This window comes from Orcinus orca, chromosome 10 (genome assembly GCF_937001465.1).
Source record: "Orcinus orca chromosome 10, mOrcOrc1.1, whole genome shotgun sequence".
Taxonomy (NCBI): domain Eukaryota; kingdom Metazoa; phylum Chordata; class Mammalia; order Artiodactyla; family Delphinidae; genus Orcinus; species Orcinus orca.
In genome coordinates, this window is record NC_064568.1 from 43,135,501 (window position 1) to 43,157,420 (window position 21,920).

Consider the following 21,920-nt stretch of genomic DNA (forward strand, 5'->3'; position numbering starts at 1 on the left):
GTCAAATACCTTCCCAAGCACAGAGTCAGTAGATTGGGACTCAGTCATAGATGTCTGTCTGCATTTGGAGTTTCTTTCTGCTTTAGGGAAGCCCAGAGCCCAGAAGCTGTGGTGGATCTGATCCAGCTGTGCTCTTAGGGCCAACTGTCCTTTTCAAATGTGCCTTCCTTTAACTTAGATACCAACATCATTGCTATTTAGGTTTTTTCGATGACCTTCCTTATTTTCTCCCTATTCTGTCTTATTCAGCAAAATGAATGAATGAATGTTTCTTATGATACAAATCTAATTTTCTTCTAGAAATGAAACTGTTTATCTCTCTTCTTTGTTTCTCAAGCCAAAAGAATATTTTCCTCTTTTCTTGGGAGTTCACTTATAAGTTAAAATTTTAATGAAAAGTTTCATAATTCAACAATTGGAACAAGGATCAGGTAATAAGGGAGTAAACTGTGAACACCCCGGGAACACCCTCTTCCATTGGTTGTCTGAGCCAAAGCTTCGGAAGCTTCCCACCACATACTCTATTCCCAATGCCTTTCAATTTCTCAGACATTTCCCTTAAGATCTTAAGATCTTAAGACTCAGGTCAGATGTCCTAAGATTAGGGTCCTAAGATCCTTAAAGACTCAGGTCAGATGTCACTGCTCTTGTGTTACCAATTAATGCAGAGCATGCTTTTTTTTGTAAATTTCTGAGTTCTGCATTTAAATGTTAAGCACCTCTTAAACGTTGAAGGCGAAGGCCTTATCGCACTGATCTTTGCAACAGCTCTGGATCTGAGCTCCCATGTTGCATGTAATATATGCTCAATAAAGGTTTTGCAGTATATTAGTTTCATATGCATGTGTCAAAAGCTAAAAAGTTCCCAGGCCCTTTGGCCCAGTTATCCCCATGGCAAGAAATTTATCCAAAGGAAGTAATTGAAGACGAGAAAGGAAATTATACAGAAAAGTGCTGTAAAATATGTGTTTGGTAAATATTGGAAACAAGCGAAATGTTTATTAATAGGGTAATGATGAGTAAGTTACAGTACATGATCTTGATGGAACATAATTCATTCTGTCATTGGTTAAACAAATATACTGACTGCCAAGGAGTGAGAAATAGAAGGAGTCAGACGCCTTCAATGAGTACACAACCTGGCAGAGTCTTCTGAAATATTACAAAACTATATAGAAACAGAAGGCTATTTGTGGCCTAATGTTAAGAGAAAAAAAAAGCAGATTATACGGGCTTCCCTGGTAGCGCAGTGGTTGAGAGTCCGCCTGCCGATGCAGGGGACACAGGTTCGTGCCCTGGTCTGGGAAGATCCCACGTGCCGCGGAGCGGCTAGGCCCGTGAGCCATGGCCGCTGAGCCTGTTCATCCGGAGCCTGTGCTCCGCAACGGGAGAGGCCACAACAGAGAGAGGCCTGCGTACCGCAAAAAAAAAAAAAAAAAGCAGATTATAAAACTGTCTGTACATTATGATTGCAACTCGAAACACATGAGGGTGTGAATGAGGTCTGGGGGGCAGATGAAGATACTGTGTGGGTAGATTATATTTTCTTTAGCATCATCACAATTGTTTTTCAAGCTTTAAAATTTCAGTCCATCCCAAAAGTTTACTGAGAAAGGGAAAACTGCTCCTGGGACCCTGGCTGTCCAGGTTGGCAGTGGCATGAATGATGGGGTTCTCTCCAGATGGGGTTGCCACCAGTTGATTGGGAGGAAATGTTCCAGGCAGTCCGGGAGGGTTGGGTCAGGAAAGGCTATCAACCTGTATATCTACAAGTGTCCATTGAGCGCCACTGTAGGAGCCAGCCTCCTCTGTGTCTGAGCTACATCACGCAGCAGAGCCCACAAGGCCCTTCCAAGCTCTGTCAACAGCACCACTTAAGCACGGTGCCAGGTGGAGGAAAAGCTGAAGTCTGGGAACCAGACAAGAGGGTTGGAACCTGCAAGAGTTAGAGGCTGGTTCCTCATGCTGGAAAGGATGCTTCCTACATGAAAAGTTCTATTATCTCCATTCTACAGATGAGGAAACTGAAGTTCAGTTGGCCCCAAATTACCCAGCAGATAAGTGATAGAGTTGGGACTAGAAACCATGCCTTCTCAGTTTGGGCCACTGTTTTTTCTGTTTATCCCCCTGGGCTCTGGAGCAGGTGGCGATGCATGTGGCTGGATTGAAGAGACCTGACTGACAAGGTGGCTGGAGTCCTTTGTGAAGAGGAGGTACTGGCAAATCTGTTGGTGGAACCACATGACGGAGGGTGTCAGAGGCCAGGCATTTGAGCTTGGACTTGATGCAGTAGGCGCTGGGGAACCTCTGTGTGTTTGGGGACATGACAGAGGGGGTTTAATGGCGAAGAGGCTGGTGGTGTGTTCTGGCTGGTATGATCAAGGTGGGGCTGGGCTAGACGCAGGTAAAGTTGGTGGGCAACTCTTGTTATATCTGATCAAAGCAGCACCCACCCTCCAGCTTCTTGGAAATATGTCTTCACGCATCTCCAACCACAAGATTGGAATGGGAGCTGCCATCTTATCTATGTCTTCCCTGTGGATACTGCCACCTGGTCCAAGGATGAGAATCTGATACAAACTTGGCCAATCAGAGCCCTTCCCTGGGAATTTTGACCTTGGGATCAGAGGGATATAGGTCTCATTCCCTCTCTGATGACAAAACTGTGTTATGTGAGTCTGGGATCTCTGTTACCACTCAGAGATTTGAGAGTCAGAGAGAGGAAGTTCTAGCTAGATTCAAGCTCTAGTTTTCACTCACTCTGAGGATTCGCCACCCCCTTGCCCATGTTACAATGCAAATGATTTCAGGCTAAATTAATTTTTTAGGCTAAATTAATCTGAGTTGAATTTTTGTAATTTGTAAACAAGAAACTCTTGACATTGGCAATAAGAAACATGCCTGTCCTTTATCATTCAGATTTTGAGCACAATTCTCAAAAATACTTTCAGGATTGCTTTTGGGCATCAGACCCATTGTTGCTTGCATGTAAGAAATTTAAAAATCTGTCCTAATTATTCAGTGTCAGTCTCAGAAACTCCAGGCTTGCTGGAGAGACAAGGCTTTCAGAGGAGGATGGATGTATTTCCATCACTGGTGTAATGAGTGAAATTGCTGCTCAGAATACTTTCACGCCTGCTCCTTTGTGATTCAGACGGGGACAGGGAGAAACTGACGTGGACGGGGTGGCCACACAGGACAGCCAGGCATTTCCTGTACAGGTGGTAAAGGTATCTTCTGAACTTCTCTCCAGCAAAGGCATAGATAAGGGGATTAAGGCAACAGTGGGTAAATGCAACTGTCTCGGTCACACTGAGGGCCAACCTCAGATCCCTCTTCATGTCACAGTTGGGAAAGAAGTCATAGAGATTGAGTGTCTCTAAGAAAATCATGACGTTGTAAGGTGTCCAGAAGAGGAAAAACATGATGACCACAAGAAAGATCAGCCTAATGGCTTTAGCTTTCTTTTGGTTTTTGCAGGAAAAAAGTGTCCGCATGATTCTGAAGTAACAGTAACTCATAATAAGCAGGGGGAGCAGGAAGCCAAGAAAATTTATTTCTACGTTGCGGAGCACAGGCCAGATTTCCTGTAGGACCTCAGGGTAGTCACCAAGGCATTCGTTTTCTTTCTGTTTGGTGAACATGAACTGGGGTGCAGCCACCAAGATGGCGGCTGCCCAGACGCCAAGGCTGATGGTGACGCCATGCTGCACAGTCCGGTTGTTCATGGAGTTGGCGGCCAGGACAATGGCCAAGTACCTGTCGATGCTGATGATGGTGATGAAGAATATGCCTCCAAAAAACCCGATGAAGAAGAAGGCGGTGGTGAGTTTGCACACGGCATTATGAAGGCCTTGCTCGTTTATAAGATAGTGAGTCCAGAAGGGCAAGGTGGCTACAAAGAGCAGATCAGAAAAGGCCAGGTTCAGGAGGTAAACGTCAGTGATGCTCTTGGGCTTCTGACTGTTGGTGAGGGCAAACACCACCAGCAAATTTCCCACCAGGCCAAAGGCAAAGACAAGGGAGTAGAGTATGGCCAGGAAGACAGTTCCCAAGGCCACGATGTCCCCCATATCACAGGCTTCTGCAAGCTCATCATACTCAAAGTCTTCTAAACTTGATTCAGGGGAGATGGTGGGCATGGTGAGCACCTGGATGAGAAAGGAAGACAACTAATGGCATTAGTTCTCAGAGAAACAAAGTTGGAATTCTGCCCCTTACATAGGCAGACTGGAAGAAGCAAACATTTGGTTGGGTGTCTAACCAGTACCTTTCCCATTGTCATGCGTGCTATCTTGTTTAATCTATGTGATGGAGGCTATAAGAGACCCCTTTGACAGAGAGGAAACCAGTCCCTGAGAGGCTGAGTGACTTGCCAGAAACTATGCAGTAAATGGCTCAGTTAGTGTTTGAATCTAAGCCTTTTGAAGCTTGAGATAGATCTTTTTTTCTTTGATTTTCAAAAGTCTATCTGAAAGATAGCGAGCTTGACCAGGGTGTGGATGGGGGAGAGAGGACGAGTGAGTGGGGAGGAGAGGGGTGTGGTGGTGGGGACGCCGTAATTCACACTTCCAGTCCAAGCTTCTATTCTCCACCCCCTTCCTTTCTCCCACCTCTCTGCCCTCTGCACCCTCATTTCTCCTGCATGAACACTGAAGAGAGAGGTCCTAGACACTGCGGAGCCCTGGGCAGGCCTGCACCCAGAGGCTCGTCTTTGTCTTTGAGAGCCATTTCTTTCCCTCTCCCTCTTGGAACCAACTAAGTCTTTCTGTTCCTGAAGGGATAAGACATAGAGTCAGACACCCTAGGGTGATTACCTTGCCTTGATTTGCCCAGGACTCTTCTGGTTTTAGCACTGAAAGTCTCACATGTCGGAAACCCCTCAGTTCTAAGCCAGCTGGGATGGTCAGTCATCCTACAACTCCAAGAGGGAGTGTCACCGTCATCCAGGCCTTTGCAGTCATGAAAGGGCTGATGGATCCCAGATGGAGGCCTGTGCTCAGTTAGCTTGTTGCCCTGGGTCTTGGGGGCTAAGTAGTCTGATAATTACCAGCCCTGCACTTCACTGTGACCTGGCCTCCCCCACTGTTCTTTTCCTGTTTTTTTCTGGACAAGAATGGAAAGATAAGACATTTCTGCTCAGGTTGGGAAGTGACACTTGTCCATCCCCTCTTCTCCCAGCCAAGATTCACTCCAGAGGCTGCAAGGGGAGCCCTTTTGCCCTGGTCCTCTGGGACCCCCTCCTCTTCCTCGTGATACCACAAGACAGGCCCTCAGAAACCTCAGTGCACACCTCCTGGTCGTCACTGCCTCCACTCAGCACAACTAAAACCAAAGCTCATGCTTCTTTAACCAGGTGAGTTTCCACACCCCGCTACATACTTTTCATGCTGGTTTCACCAAGATGGTGTCTCTGCCAAGGCGAGGGCCCCCCCAGCCAGGGCTTTGCTTCTCTCTTCCCAGCCTCTGCTTAGTGTCCTGGCCCAGCTCTGCGTCTCACCCAGACTCTTCCGGGCGAAGTGGCCCAAGGCTTTCTGACCTGGGCCGTCTCAGGCTGGGATGGAGTTCTCAGCCCCAGGGAACTGTATGCTTTCTTTGCTTTCAGCTGCAATGCCCTTTTCTCAGAGAGGAGCCTCTGGCTATGACCTTAATCAATAAAAGTTAAGTTGAACCATATAAAATGGCTGATATGCAACCATTTTTGAGTGACATAAATGTCAGTTTCAAATGGCTCAGCTGAGATGCCGGGCGGCCGGGAGTGGCCGCTTTGTGCAGGTGACTTGTTGCTGGAGCCCATCTTCCCAGACAGTCAGCTGTGTAGGAACACAAACAGTCAAGCCCTTGTAGTCCTAAGTTGCGGATGCTGGGGGTAGCCCCCCCTCTTCCCGCCCCCCACCCCGGGTCAGGAGCTGGCAGAGTTGACCTCGAGAGGAGTCCAAGGACAATAAAAATCGTTTCGCATCTCTTTTGGGCCTGTGTTCAGTCCTGAAAGCCCAGGAACTTGGTGCTTTTGAATTGGCTTGAGTTTTGCCAAATCTGCATGTGGTGGGTTTGATTTCCACTCTTGGCGGCATGCCTCACACACAGGGACCTCCTACAAATCTTCGGGCAGGTGTCCCTGGGTCATTGGGAAGAGTGGGGAGGTGGGCTAGAAGGGGACGGGCACACACTTGGCAGCCCTGAGCCAGGTGCCCAGCAAGGAGGGGGGAGGGACTGGGGACCTCCTTGCCACATGCCACCTGTTTATTTCTGACATCCTGGCCTTCTCCAAGCTCTTCCTGCACCTTCCCCATCCTCTCATCATGAATATCCCTGGAGCCCTTCAGCAGGGCAGTGAACTTTCCTTTCAGAATTACAGAGAGGATTAAATAGGTAATAACATGAAGTGTCTAGAACTTGATAGCTTTATCCAGGCACCTTTTCAGGAAAGGTGGGCCTGAGCTGGGTGGACCTTTTATTTCTGGGTCCTCTGAGATGTCCCAGGATTGGGCCAGGAGCCTGAAGATAGGGCCTCCTGGTAGCAGACAAGAGCAGGACTAATGCCCTAGGGGTCCAAGGGCTGCCAGAGATCAACTGGCTTTCACTCAGGCTGCACACTGGCCTCCCAGACCCTGAGGACACCAGAAACCAAGTACAAGAATCCAGTGAAGGCGCAGTGGCTAAGAATCCGCCTGCCGATGCAGGGGACCCGGGTTCGAGCCCTGGTCCAGGAAGATCCCACATGCCGCGGAGCAACGAAGCCCGTGTGCCACAACTACCGAGCCCACGTGCCACAACTACCGAAGCCCGCACACCTAAAGTCCGTGCTCCACAACAAGAGAATCCACCACAGTGAGAAGCCTGCGCACTGCAACGAAGAGTAGCCCCTGCTCGCCGCAACCAGAGAAAGCCCGTGGGCATCAACGAAGACCCAACACAGCCAAAAAGAAATAAATGAAATTTAAAAACAAAGAATCCAGTGACATAAGCCTTCACAGCATCTACTAAGCGAGGTTCATATAGACGGGATTGCAAGGGGAAGGATAGGTGCCGGAGTGAAGCACTAACACAGGTCCCACCACACTAACTGAGGCTGCACCGCACACGTCCCCTCAGCTGTCCTCGGATCTCCTCACCCTCTGTTCTGTTAAGTCAACGTTTTACTAAATGGTGCTGAGCTGGGAGAGTCTGGGCTGAACCTAGAAGCTGAGCTTTGAATACATGGGTTTCACACCCAAGCTGAAATGAATTTTGTAGGACCTGCTTTAAAAAACACCAAGCTGGCTCTACTGCCGATCCTGTTCTACTTCCTCCGGTCACTTCCTTTTCTCAGGCCTGCTCACTTATTTTTTAACTTTTTTTTTTGGTCATCATTACCCACTGTTTCCAATCAGCTTCCCTTTTCTACACTTCCCCTCTCATTAGCTGGCCCCCATCCACTTTCTTCTCCCCAGCGTCTTTTTCATGTTGCTTCCTCCTCTCTTTTGGCTTCACGTCCTGCTTAGTTTTCTAGATTCAATGAGTCTTATTTTGTTTGTTTGTTTGTTTACCTTTCTTGCTCTCTTTTTATGGCTTTTTAGGCCCTCGAGTACACGCGGGTTTGAGGTTCAGTCTAATGCCAATTGTGAGGCTTAATTTTTTTCCTTTGGACCAAACAAAACTCAGGAATTGCTTGATCCCTGATCCCAACTTTCCCCATGGGGGTACCACCATCTCTTGAGGTTCTAGGACCTGAGGTTATCCTCAGAAAGCCCCAGTTTAGGAGCGAAGGCTGCCATTCCTGGATACCTGCTAAGTGTCATGCTCCAGACACAAGACCCCATTTAATTCTCACCACAGCACCTCATGGGAAATGACTCTGCCCCCTTGCAAAATAACCACCAGCGGCTCAGAAAGATTTGGGTAATTTGTCCAAGGGAGCAACAGAACCAGGATTTCAACCCAGATGTGTCTCTTCACAAAGCCGTGTTCCCTGCCCTGCACCATGCTTTCCCTCTTGGAGGGGAATTCTGCATGTTACTGCAGGCCCTGTCTCTAGAATGAGAACTGAAAAATAGTAGAGGTGACCCCCCTTTAAAGGATAAGATTCAAGAAGTGACCCTGAACACTCTTCCTGGGTTTTGCCTTCTAGACTCAGGACCCAGAAGGCTGACCCTCAGTGAAACTGTGGGTGGGAAATGGAGGGGATGGGGATATTATTTGCCTCTCCAGCCATGACTAGGTGGTCCTCACTGCCAGACCCCCAGAACCTAGCTCTCAACAATGGTGGTGAAGAAATGGGAATCCTTTTCTATGGAGAAGGAAAGGCTGAAGGCTAAAGGGTCAGCTTATTTCCTGTCTTCAAATACACAGTGATGCTCTTCAGAGCCATGTACTTCAGAGGGGTCCACATACCCTGAAATAAGCTGGCAGACCCTGGGCAGCTCACTTCCAGCTCGGCCTCAGTTTCTTGATGTATGTAATGAAAGCCCTGGACCGGACCATCTCTGAGGGCCTGGCCAGCTCTGGCTGCTCAGTTTTCCAACAATGACCAAAGAGAAGGAAACAGTTTTAAAGAGCAGCATGAGTCCTGGGTCAGGGGAAGCGTGGCCTCGTGTCCACAGAGTGGCTGCTCAGCAGCCTGCGAAGCTTCTGGGCTCGCAGGCGGCCAGCATTCAGATGAGGTTCTGTTTGGAGACAGAGAGCTGAATTAGTTAATTTTGAGTCCTGACAAATCTGGAATTCACCTTGGGCCACGTAGGAAGGTTCTCAGTCTGGCCCCAAGCCCACACCCCTGGCTACTTGGGACCCTGAGTTTAAGGACCTGATGGTTTTCCAATTTACAATGACAGCTATTTTTTATGAGACCCCTCCTTAGGATGCAGAGAGAGCAAGGCCAAGAAGGAAGAAGAGGGGCAGATGGATGGGCCTTGAATTCCATGCTGAGGAGCAGTGGGCACATTTTACAACTTGCACCCCATCCTCCACACAAGTAGATTGAGTGACTTTCTATTCCTGCAGCAGAGTCCACCTAAAACAACTTGGCGTGACTCACCCACCAGCATTTTATACGGGCCCAGACACACCACAAGCCAAGACCAGTAACAGGAGAAAACCACACATGGAGTGAGGCCCCTCTGCTCGTGTGTGAGCCACCCCTTCACAGGACCTGCCCCTGTTCTTGGTTTGCCACACCTCCCTCTGCTTTCCTCCTCAAAGTCCTTTATGGTATTTATTTATCTCTGTTAAAATGAACTGTGAAATTTAGAAAGGAAATGACTATGATTTTCCTTTTTTAATAACTGAAGAAGAGATGGACTTGCTTATTAATTAATTTTTGATTAAGCCAATATCTGTTAATTATTTTTACCATACACTGGTGTAAGGACAAGTGAAAATTAAAAATAAGAGGCTTGGGACTTCTCTGGTGGCGCAGTGGTTAGGAATCTGCCTGCCAACGCAGGGGACACAGGTTCAAGCCCTGGTCCAGGAAGATCCCACATGCTGCAGAGCAACCAAGCCTGTGTGCCACAACTACTGAGCCCGTGCGCCACAACTACTGAGCCCATGTGCCACAACTACCGAAGCCCGTGCACCTAGAGCCCATGCTCCGCAACAAAGAGAAGCCTCCGCGAAGGGAAGCCCATGCACCGCAACGAAGCGTAGTCCCCGCTCAGCACAACTAGAGAAAGCCCGCGCACAGCAACGAAGACCCAATGCAGCCAAAATAAATTAATTAATTAACTAAAAAAAATAATAAGAGGCTTAATTCTCCCTGTTGGAAATAAGGGACAAGAGTCCACTTGCCTCCTTTTTCTTAGAGTATTTATTTTAGAAAACATGTAATTGTACCTTCTTTCCTCTTTGAAATGTGGATATATACCCTTTAGAAAATGTGACCATTTCCTCTGTCAGCTTCAGAGCCGGGAGCCATCTCTTTGAAATGCAGATATTGAGGTGCCCAGGCTCCCAGTCCCAGAGGGAGGGCAGGAGCCTGACTTGGGCAGGAACCTGGCTCCAAGTTACACAACTACGTCTGATAATAAAGGGATGAGAAGTTTGTTTCTCCTCTGGATGAAGCCAACCAACTAATACAGATGATGAACCCAATGACCATGGTAAACTTGGGATGAACTGTGTGTGACTGTCAGGTTCCCTTACTTGAGCACCAGTCATTGTGTATCTTGAGAACATGTGTGTAAGGGGTTGTATCTGGTCATATACCAGGGTGAGATTTTTTGTGTCTTTACTACCTCATAGCGGATTGCCTCTGATGCACATCACATTTAACGCTTATTCAGTAATGAAAGAGTTTTCTTTCTCTACCATATTCATGGGGAGATTTTTCTGGGTTGGAGATTTTGTTTTTCATTCTATTTCCCCAACAGTAGGCACTGTGCTCAATTCTGTAGAGGTAAAAATGTCTAAAATATAGTCTCTGTGAATTTTTATTATTGTTTAGTAAGAGTATAAGAAAAGTGATGGGAAACCCAAGGATTGGACCATTTAAGCTGAGTCTTAAAGGCTGGGAGGGTCTTCCAGGTTGATAAAGATGGTGGTGGGCATGGGGTGGGGTGTGGTTTGAAGCCAAAGGCTCTGAGAGTATGAGCATAAGGAGGTTTCCTGGGTCCACGGCCAGGCAGAGAGGGTGTGAGGGACTATACAGAAACAGAAAGAAGTGAGGATTGTGGGGTTAGGAGGGGCTAACCTGTTCCCGGAGCCTTCAGGAAAGTTCACTTTAGTCTGAGTGGAGGGCTCAGGAAAGGATGCACAGAGAAGGCAGAAGAGGGGAAAACAGAGGAGGCTCAAATTCTACACTGAGGATCTATAAGGAGAAATTATAAAAGACTTTAATAGGCCAAAAAACCTTTATTGGGTGTCCTGTCTAGCACACCCTTTGGGGCCATCTCCCCCTTTCACTGTCTGAGCTAATTTACAGATGACTGATGATGATGCGATAATTCTTGTTCATGGAAAAAGAAATTGTGTCTGGTAGTGATGCATTTGATAACTGCCATGTGGATAGGGGCCAATTTTGCATTTATCTGTAAATTCATCTCAGCATTTCTGGTAGTATCTCATCCATGCTATTGCTGTGGCTATGGTCTGTTCACTGTTATTGCTGAATAGGATTGCACTGTGTGAGTGCCCCACGATTATTTTCTGTTCTATGCTGATGCACCCCTGGGTGGCTTTCAGGTTTTGAACAATTCTGTCATGAACATTTCTGTGTGTGCATCTACATCTCCTACAGTAGAAATGCACTTTAAAAATGCAAACCAAAAAGCAGACATACTGTATATAAATCCACATATGTGAAGGTCAGAAACAGGCAAAGAAAATCCACAGTGTTTAGGAATGAATATGTAGGAGGTAAAACTACATGGACAAAGAAGGAAGCAATGACCATAAAAGTCAGGAATGGGGTGATTTTGGGGAGGGCAGGGGTGGTGATCAAGAAGGGACCTGAGGGTGGCTGCCGGGGGCTGGCCTGGTTCTCTGCTGCTGCCTGGATGTTGGTTTGGTAGCAGATCAATTTATAAGCTGTTGACCTGCACACTGTCCTTTGAGTGTGTTATGTTTCCCAATGAACGTAGGTTTAAGGAAAAAGATGAAGAGGGCCTGGGAAGATATTTAAAGAGATGTGGTATAGGTTTTCTTCCCTGCCAAGAGTCACAATTCACTCACATGTGTGACCACTCATACTTTCTTTCTGAAGATGATGTTTTCCAATGACACAAACCTTCTGAGCCCAAATGTCCTCACAATGATGATAACAGCATACATCAACGTTGAACATCAAAGTGTGTCAGCAATTTGTTATTAAAATAATTTTCGTTATAAATGCAATAGTTGCTCATTATAAAAAATGCAGATTTTGGGACTTCCCTGGCAGTCCAGTGGTTAAGACTCCGAGCTTCCACTGCAGGAGGTGTGGGTTTGATCCCTGGTCGGGGACCTAACATCCCATATGCCTCACGGCACAGCCAAAAAAAAAAAAAAAAAAAAAAAAATGCAGATGGCACAAAAAAGCATGGAAGTAACAGGAAAGAAAAAACTCAGAACTATCTACAATCCAACTTCCCAGAACCAACCACAGCTAGCTTTTAACTTCTTCCATCCAATCTTTATGCATATTTTAATATTCACATTGAGTATATTTAAAATGCAAATGCTATTTTTAAAACTTTTTATTATACAATTTCCAAACATGTATAAAAGCAGAGACAACCCCCATGCACTAATCACCCAGCTTCAACAATTAGCAACTCATGATCAGTATTTCATCTATTCCCCACTCATACCCTACTGGATTATTTAAAAATAAATTCAGGGACTTCCCTGATGGTCCAGTTTTTAAGACTACACACTCCCAATGCAGAGAGGGGGCCTGGGTTCAATCCCTGGTCAGGGAACTAGATCCCACATGCCGCAACTAAGAGTCCACATGCAGCAACTAAAGATCCCTTGTGCCGCAACTAAGACCCCGCACAACCAAATAAATAAATATTTTTAAATAAATAAATAAATAAATCCAGATGTCATAACATTTCACCCATAAACAGTTAAATGTGAGTCTCTAAAAGAATAAGAAAGAAAAAAAATAAAATTATTTTTAAAAATAATAGGGAGTTCCCTGGTGGTCCAGTGGTTAGGACATTGTAATTGATTTACAATGTGTTAATTTCTGCTGTAGAGCAAAGTGATTCATATATATGTGTGTGTATGCATATATATTCTTTTCCGTGCTATACAGTAGGATCTTGTTTATCCATTCCATATATAATAGTTGGCAGATGCAATTTTAAATGATGCTTTTTTTGAGCGTTTCTCCATGTCCCTGAAACGTAGTTACTAACACTTCTAATCATATTCCACTATGTTAAGCATATCATAAATGATCTAATCACTCACTGCCCCCCATCACCCCCAAGCCCCTTGGACATTTAGGCTGCAACATCCTCTGGAAAATGGTCTCCCTTGTTGGCATGTAAAGCAAACCAGCATCATTAACCAACTTTGACCTCTGACCACAGTGCCCCACCCAGCTCGCCCACAGGTGCTGAAAGAGTCCTCTGCTCCTACCTGGGCTGGACCTGGGAAGGGAACCTCTGGATATGCCAGTCAGCCGCCCTGTCCCACGCAGACTCTGCCAGAGAGTATTTCCCTTTCCTTCCCTCTGAGAGCATCTTTAATTGCAAAGTTAGCCAATAGTATTTGGTTTCCTGTGAGGTTGACTATCTTTAGATGCTGCCACAGGCAAGTTCAGAAACTCCAGGCTGGAGGCCAGCTGGGACAGGAGGACCTGAAGTTATAGACCTGGAAGACGCAAGCCTGGGGCAGACTAAGAGGGGCTTGGAGAGAGTGATAACTTAGGGGCTATGTTATCTCCCTCACATGGGTGGAGGGCAGGGGACAGTATAGCTCTTTTAATGATGTGCCTTCAGGCAAGCCCAGAAACTGAGGCTCAGTTTTCCTGCCAATAAACAGGAGCCGATAATACTCACTGGACAGCATTGGGGCGCAGATTGAATGAGCTACAGCTTTTCTCCTCAAAGTGTGATCCCAGTTAGGAGCTTATCAGAAATGCAGCACCTCAGACCCCCACCCTAGGCCTCTTGAATTAGACTCTGCATTTTTTTGATGCCTTATAGATTTTATTTGTTTTAAAGAAAATTCATCTCTATATGTATCTTTATTTTTTTATTATTTTTTTCATGTGACTTGCTTTATTGTGATATCTGCTTTATTGTGGTGGTCTGGGACCGAACTCACAATATCTCTAAGGTATGCCTATATTGTTTTATTAAAAAATTTTTTTCTATTGAAGTATAGTTGATTTACAGTGTTTTAGGTGTACAGCAAAGTGATTCAGTTATACATACATATACAAATATATATATTCTTTTTCAGATTCTTTTTCATTTTAGGTTATTACAAGATATGGAATATGGAGACTCTGCATTTTAATGAAATTCTCAGGAAATTGGTAAACACATTGAGTCTGAGAGGCATTGGCACAGAAAACACCTACTGAGTGCCTGTTACCTGATGGATACTTAATAATTATGTTTCCCCTCACCTCCCTCCTTCAAGGCATCTAGTGATTCCCTATACCCTGCAGTCAAGCCCAAATTCTGTATCTGATGGGCAGTGGCACAGGCTGCTCCAGCGGGATGTGGCACCTGGCTGGGCCCTGTTGTACAGGCCGTGCTCCTGCTCCCTGCCCTGGCCAGCTGGTTCTTTGACTGTAACTCATATCTCAGCCACCTCGGCTGCACTGCCTTCCCACCACTTCCTTACCTGCCTGAGTCATATTCAAGGCCAAGCCTCTTCCTAGTCCATCCCTATCCCAGGGCCTAGCCAGGGTCTGGCACCAGTGGGCCCTCAACACACGTGTTTATCGCGTGGTCAGTGACCATACCCCCACAAGACCTTCCCTGGCTGCCCACTGCCCTTCTCACAGCTTGTGCCCAGTGTGCCCCTGGTCTCCTATGCTCTGCTGAGGGTGGGGCTGCACTGCAAGCTTCCACCTTGCCTTCTCCCCATCCCCAACATGGACTCACCGGCCAGGACCAGCTGTGGCTGGGATTGCAGTGCTATGGGTTGGCTGACCTGCTGGCGTTTGAGGAACTCCACTTCCCCATTTCCTTTCTCGGTCTCCCCCTGGCCTAAGTGTCAGGCCCCCTTTCCCTGCCTTTGGCCAGGCTAAAATTTGTGCTAAAAATAATCCAAAGACTGCTGCTAGACACCCCCAGGTGGGAACTCAATATAGAGGAGCCTGCCCCACTGAGGACTGACAGACTTTACTCAAATACCTCAAGCTGCAGGAAACTTCAGATACTTGTTAGTGTTTGTGGACACTTTTTCTTTTTCTTTTTTTGGCCGTGCCATATGGCATGCAGTATCTTAGTTCCCTGACCAGGGATCAAACCTGGGCCCCCAGCAGTGGAAGCGCAGAGTCCTAACCACTGACCTGCCAGGGAATTCCCTGTGGACACTTTTTCAGAATGAGTGGAAGCATAAGCCACCTGGACAGAAAAAACATCTGAAGTAGTTAAATCCCTCTTTAAGGAAATTATTGCCCAAGTTGGATTGCCTGCACCCTTCAAAGTGACGGTTGCACTGTCTCCAGTATAACCCAACAGGTATCTAAAGCATTGCATATTGTTGGAAACTACATTCAGCCTGAAGACCACAATCAACAGGAAAAACTGAGAAAATGAATCACATATTCAAAGAGAGCATTGCTAAAATATGTCAAGAGACCAACTTGGTATAAGGTCTTGCCAGTTGCCCTGCTATGGATTAGAGTGGCTCCCAGAAGTGAGCCCTTCAGGAATATTGTGTGGTAGGCCATTCCAGGTGTCTGCCTGGGCAGGAGAATCTGTAGATGTCTTAAAGGACCTAGCAGTCAACAACTATGTTAAGAATTGGGCACTATATGAACTTCTGTTCATGAATTTGCTTCCAGTAGGTCCACCTACCCAGCTGAGATGGTACTGAACCCCTTCCAGCCCAGGGATTGAGTCCTTCTCAAAACCTGGAGAGAACAAGGACTGGGACATCAACTTGCCACTAAGTGGACAGGACCATACAAGGTGCTGCAGAACACCCACTCCTCATTTTGATAAATTAGCCAGGATAAGACCATGGATTTACCACACCCGAGTAGAACTCACTCCTCTAGAAACTGGACAGGATGAAGAAAAATAGACTTGGCCTTGTGAGACATTAGAAGATCTTAAGTTGCTGTTTCGAGTCAAGGCTCTTACCAGATAAGTAATGATGACTCTTGCTCTTCTCTTTTGTTTCACTACACTGGTGACAGCCACTTGTTAGAAAGGAAATGCTTTAATAAAACTATCTCCAAGTGTGGCCAAAGAGGGGAAATAACCCTCTTTAAAGATATAAAGAACCTGCTGTATTAAAAAAAAAAGATATAAAGATAGCATAGCGCAGAATTTCGTGGGTATCCTTATTCCAAGTTTATGTGTACATTCAAGTGCTTGTCTAAGTATTGTGAAGGACCATAAAAAGGGGATCCAATGCAAACTGTTCATGCCCAGCCTGGGCCTTGGGAATACTTCCAGTCCCAAACTGATCAATTCCATTACACAATCACCCCTTCATGGCCTCTGTTCAGCAGGGAGTAGCCAGAGTTGTCATCACCCCTTTTCCCAGAAGATTGTGGAATGGACATTGACAGGGGAGAATTGTAATAGAGAAGAACAAACCTGACACCATATTGGATCTATTCCTTTAGCTCTCACATTTGTGCCCTGTTTGCTATGCTAAGTTATTCTGGCTCTGCACCTTTGTGAAAGAATGATGCCTATAGCCTGAAATACACATAGTAGCCCTTTCTCAAGGCTCTGCCTCCCAGGCTTGACCTTTAAAGATGTAACACTTTTCCATTCGTATAGAGATTAAAAGGTACAGAACAGAGAATAACAATTGTCTTGTTGGAGGAATATCATGACCAGACCTATGTGGACTGCTACAAGAACAAAGGATTATCACATCCCTTCTGGGTTCTGGCCAGCACCAAGAAATCTGCAATGGCCAGCCACACCTGGTCCCCTTTTAGTATAAAAGAACTCTGAGTTCTCACTCAGGTAAAATGGTTCTTTGGGACACTAGTCTGCCATCTTCTTGGTCTGCTGGCTTTCCAAATAAAGTCTCTATTCCTTGTCCCAACACCTCATCTATCAATTTATTGGGCTTTCATGTGGAGAGCTGTACAAGCTTGGACTCGGGAACAGGGTGAAGGATGCTTTAACTAACCTTGTTGTGGTAAATATTTTGCAATGTATACATGTATCAAATCATCACATAGTACAGAATAACTTATACATTAACACTTAAAGTTACATATTATATGTCAATTATATTCAATAAAGCTGGAAATAAATACTGGGAAAAAAATTTTAAACAAAGAGAAAATGTGTCTGTCATTCTTCTCCAGGAGTCTCACTTGGGTTGAATTATTTCTAAATCTCAGTAGAATGAGGCAGAAGTCGTACAGGCTCATCTTCAAATTGAAGCGAAAGTGTCCCTTTATTCCAAAACAAGTCTTCGTTTGCAGGCTGACTCTTAAGTAGTGTTTGGTAACCACCCCTATTCTGTATTGCACTTTTGTACGTATGCCACGCATCACCACCCTGACTCACTTGTTTGCTCACTCACTTATGAGTATTTATTAAGCACCTCCTGCAGGCCATACCCGGTACCTAGGGCTGGTTGCTTGTGACATAAAGGTGAACAGGGCAGGGTCTCTACCCGATCCCTCCACAGTTTCGATCTCAGTTTGGCTTCCACACTTCAAGGTTGCAAAAAGAGACAGCTCAGGGAACATTGAACAATCAGCAATTATCAGAAAGACAGGGGAGTGGTCTGTCTTGCCTCTGTCCACAAAACACTGTCTTCTCCCTCCTTGTGTCTCCACCTCTCCCCAGCATTCCCCAAGGCCCAGAGCTTCAGGCTGGGCAGGCAGTCAGCACGGGCCTAGAGGACAGCCTTTGGCTGTGGGAGTCCCCTTGATTCTACTCAAAGCACATGGCTTTGTTGACAAAAAAATCTGCAGCAGTTGCATTCTTGGGAGGGAGTGGCATGTGCAGGTGACACTGGCAAGCCTTTGTGTTACAGTTCTGTGAAGAACATGCAGACCCACAATGATTTTGAGTCACATTGTCATGGTTCAAATCCTGACCCTGCCACTCAAGCCTCGGTCAAGTTATTTCTCTGAGCCTGAGTTTCCTTATTGTAAAAAATCAGGCTAATAATCCATGTGGAATGGATGGTGTGAGGATTAGCAATGACACATGTAAAGCACATCATACGGTGCTTGGAATATTGTGGGCCCTCAGGAAATGAAGAATTACTACTCAAGGCAAGAAGGTCCCAAACAGGGTAATAAAAATCTGCATTCTGGGGATACATGGAGGAAGGAACACTCTCCTTCTAAGAGGTCTTGGTGAAGCATTCACCTGGGAAGACAGGCCAGAAGGACCAAGCTGTACAGAGTCGAGAGGGTGGGTTATGGGCCTCACACATTGGGGAGTCGCTCAATGTGCCCCCTTCTCCTGGGGTCTCCAGGGCTTTGATGACAGGCAACTGCCTGTCCCCTTAGAACCCTCTTCACTCTCTGTGGTCCTGTTCCATCCCAGAGGCTCCCTCGGTAAGGATTCTTGAGTGGCGGTGGGTAGGGAGGGACTTAAAGGATCTGGGCCTGTGCTGGATGAGTCTTTGGAGGGATACAGAAGGCAGGATTAGTTCTGGATCAGCTGCTGTCAAGAAGCAGGGGAATTCAGTGACTGGGAGTCTAATAACTTTTGCCTGGGTGGTGGGAGTATTGCAATGGGCTAGAGCTGTCCCTGGTAACAGGGCAGCAATCACCAGTGTTGGTCCAGGTGTGTATGTGGGAGGGTGGGGCTAGTCTTTTAGTTGTTGTGGAGTGGCCCTGTCTGAGCATCTGTGATGTTCAGGTGGGAGCTTAACGGTCAGGCAGCCAACAGGGGAGTTTTCCCTCTTTTCCTGTATTAGGGAATCTGATATGGTCAAGCCCACAGAATGGGGACAATAAGAAGGATGACCATGACTGCACGTGCAGCTCAGGCCACGGTTTACAAAGCTCTCCCACAGGCACCATCTCCCTTGCAGGGTAGGAAACTGAGGCCCAAGGAGGTTAGAGTAACTCCAGGCCACTCAGCTGGTAGGTTGAGTGGAGTAGGCAGGAAGTCCACCCCAAGTCAGAAATTTACATACATGCAGTGTCTGGCTGTTTCTCTGCAGGTTACCGAACCCAAAGCAGATGCCTCTGGGCAGACTCAGGGTAGACGACCATCACTCCTTCCTAAAGGGCTTTCTCCCTGGCCCTGAGAGAAAAGCAGGTAAGGGGGGAACAGGGAATAGAGGAGTTGTTGATGGTGGGGTTGGTGAACCATTCCCTCAATGGAAGCTTTGAGGCTCCCCTTTGTGGTTGGCACATGAACTGCTGGCCCAGGCCTGGCTGAGGCAGGTGTGGGCAGCAAGGTCCCCTCCAGGGCCCCAAGTCAGGCAGGCCCTGTGCCAGGCACACAATAGTCAGGGGCTCAATTGACCCTCAGTCCATTGGCCTGCGAGCTGGGTGTTCTCAGCCCATCATAGAGAGGATAAAACAGAGCTGAAGTCAAAGTTTACCCAGGAAAAGAGTGCTGAAGCTGGGCATTTAGGCCTCGCCTCGTCCAGTGATGGAGCTACGGGTATCACCCAGACTCCCCTTCCCAATTCTCAATTTGTAAAGGCTGTTTAAAGTCAGACCCCCAGCTAGGCTGTGGGACTAAGAAGTAATTTTTGGACTTGATAAAGGGCTTCCCAGTTTTATAAAGTGTTTTCACATTCTTTATTTCTTGTAGGCCTCACAGAACCCTGTAAAGCAGGTTCATGAGGCATGATTATCTCCACTTTATAACCAAGAAAACAGGTGCAGAGATAACAACAGGTAAAACATAATAATCATCATCCTAGTTATTAATGTTTACCATGTGCCAAGCTCTGTGCTAAGTGTTTTGCAATTGTTACCTTGTTTAATACTCAAACAACACTGATACTGTTCCCATTTTACAGAAAGGATGTGAAGGCACAGAAATGGGCACAGTTCAGGACCTAGAGCTGCAGTCTGACTTTGGAATCCGAGCTCTTCCTTACCACACCGTACTGACACTTGTGACTCACTATGGACCACAGGTCTGGTAAAAGATGGACAGGAACTGGATTCTGCCTTCTCTGATGCCCTGGGCAGTGTTCTTTCTACCACATCACACTGGCTCTGTTGTCCTCTTTCAGCATCCTAAGGTAATAATACAGGTGAAAACTTAAAAAAAAAAAAAAAAAAAGAGAGTAAGACCAGTTACACTCAGTTCTTTGAGGAGAAAAAAAAGCATTGGCAAGATGAATGAGGGTATGATGAATTGGGAGATTGGGATTGACGTATATACACTAATGTGTATAAAATGGATCACTAATAAGAACCTGCTGTATAAAAAAATAAATAAAATTAAATTTAAAAAAAGAGATGAATGAGGGTAGACTCAGGGCACTGGGGAGGGGTGTTTGATGGGTACACTGCCAGAGGGGAGGTCTGGGCTGTGCTCCAGGCCAAGCTCATGACTTGGCCTGGTTGTATCTCCCTGGAGTAGGAAGCACCCTGTTTGTAATTCCACACTAGTTGCTGTAAGTGCTGTCTGTCTCCCTGAGTATTCTTCTAAAGCTTCTCTGTGCCAGTGGGCTGCTCTCTCTGGGGAGCCATGGTTTCAAAATTGCAGTGTCTAGAGCTGCACTGTCCAATGCAGTGGTCACAGGCCACATGTGGCTGTGGAGCAGTGGTGATGTGGCTAGTCTCAATTGCACTGTCATGTAAGTATAAAATATTTACCAGATTTTTTTAAGACTCAGCATAAAAAAAAGAATGTACCATATCTCATTCATAATGTTTATATTAATTACATGTTGAAATGATAATATTTTAGAGGTATTGGGTTTAATAAAATATTTTGTTAACATTAATTTTACCTGTTTCTCTTTACTTTTAAAATCACTACTAGAAAATTATGTGGGTGGCTCTTGCTGTTGGACACTACTGGAAGACATTGATCTAAAGCTTTTGGTCCTGGTGAATGTGCTTATGACATCTGTCGGAAGCCAGACACTCCTCAGAGCTGTCCAACAGGGAAGGCCTGTTTGTCCCACCCTCTGTGAGGTGTTGGAGGTGGCCAGGGGTGGATGGCGGTGGGGGAGAGGTGACCTTAAGGCTTTGTCTCTCTGCCAAATGGGCAAAGGGTAAAGTTCCTGCAGCCCAGTGGCAGGGGAACAGAGGAGCAGCATGTTTTCTGTGTGAACCACCCTTCTTAGTTCGCAGGATCCCTTGGTTTAAACTCATGTTACAGTATACTCCAGCAGCTATGAACTCATTTCAGTTCCTAAGATTCTAAGCTTTTTCTGGTCTTGGCCCCTCCCTCCCCTCCTCTCCCTACTTGGCTGTCTCTTTAGATGGCAAGTGGGTTCTACACAGAGACCCCCTGACCCGCTCAGCTGCATTAGGTTTCCCCACTGCGTCAATTCTCTCAGTCCTTTATTTCCTCTTCACAGGACCGGTCCCACTTCACCACCACCCTCTTGGACATGGAGTGTGTTTGATGTCTGTCTGCTCATTAAACAGAAGCATCATGAGGGCAGAGACTGTGTCCGTCCACTCCTATGTCCTGGTGCCAACATGTTCCCCTTATAACAGGGAAGAACAAATCTGACTCCACATCAGATGTTTTTTTTTACTTTAACCTTTGTATTCTATTGCTTTTGCTTCCGGTTAAGAATGTTGCCTATAGCCTGAGATACATAGGATAGCCAGTTCCCAAGTCTCTGACCTTTAAAGATATAACACGTTGCCATCCCTATAGAGATAGATAAAAAGTTTCAGAACAGAGGATGACATTTGTCTTGTTGGAGGTTTACAGGAACATTTTGACCTGACCTACATGGACAGCTGCACATTTACGTCATCGTCGTCATTTCCTGTGGCAGCTCCCAAGGGAGCCGCGGTCACCCTCAGGCTATGGAGCACAACCCCAGCTTGGGAGGGGCAGCCACTGCCCAAGGTCACCACATGGTGAGTGCCTGAGGGAAGCCGGGCCTGGGGGGGGGCGGTTCGCACACTTGGGGACTTCCTCCTCACTGAAGGCGGCCCCCCCCCTTCCTGTGTCCCTCTCAGAGGGGCCGTGGTCACCCAGTCAAGCCCAGCTTGACCCTGTTCTTTGGGAGATCCCATGCTTCTTGGGATGTGGTATCCAAGCCCTAAAACTCTCAAAGTGTTTGTGCTTGTCTTGGGAACCCCCTGCAGGGCCAAGGGGAGACAACCCAGGGGGCCAGGTGACTGGTGGGTGCAGGCACTGGGTACAGGGGTTGGGGCACTGGACCTCAAGCTT

The 21,920-nt window shown here is 46.5% G+C and overlaps 1 protein-coding gene across 2 annotated transcripts; it reads right to left on the reverse strand.

Annotated features, from left to right (window-relative positions):
- Positions 1-968: 968 nt before the first annotated feature.
- Positions 969-13,436, reverse strand: CX3CR1 (C-X3-C motif chemokine receptor 1). Of its 2 annotated transcripts, none has more exons than XM_004277847.3 (2): positions 13,045-13,436; positions 969-4,151 (listed from the first exon to the last, which is right to left on the reverse strand). In XM_004277847.3, exon 2 carries the CDS (start codon positions 4,140-4,142, stop codon positions 3,066-3,068), a length of 1,077 nt encoding a protein of 358 aa, XP_004277895.1. In that variant the 5' UTR covers positions 4,143-4,151; positions 13,045-13,436; the 3' UTR covers positions 969-3,065. The 2 variants fall into 2 exon arrangements, with proteins under 2 accessions (XP_004277895.1, XP_033257856.1); XM_033401965.2 differs by lacking the exon at positions 13,045-13,436 and adding an exon at positions 8,374-13,007.
- Between the last annotated feature and the right edge of the window lie 8,484 nt (positions 13,437-21,920).

Bases quoted from the DNA above. Each gene is read 5' to 3' on its own strand.
- CX3CR1 (XM_004277847.3), bottom strand. From the start codon at position 4,142: ATGCCCACCATCTCCCCTGAATCAAGTTTAGAAGACTTTGAGTATGAT.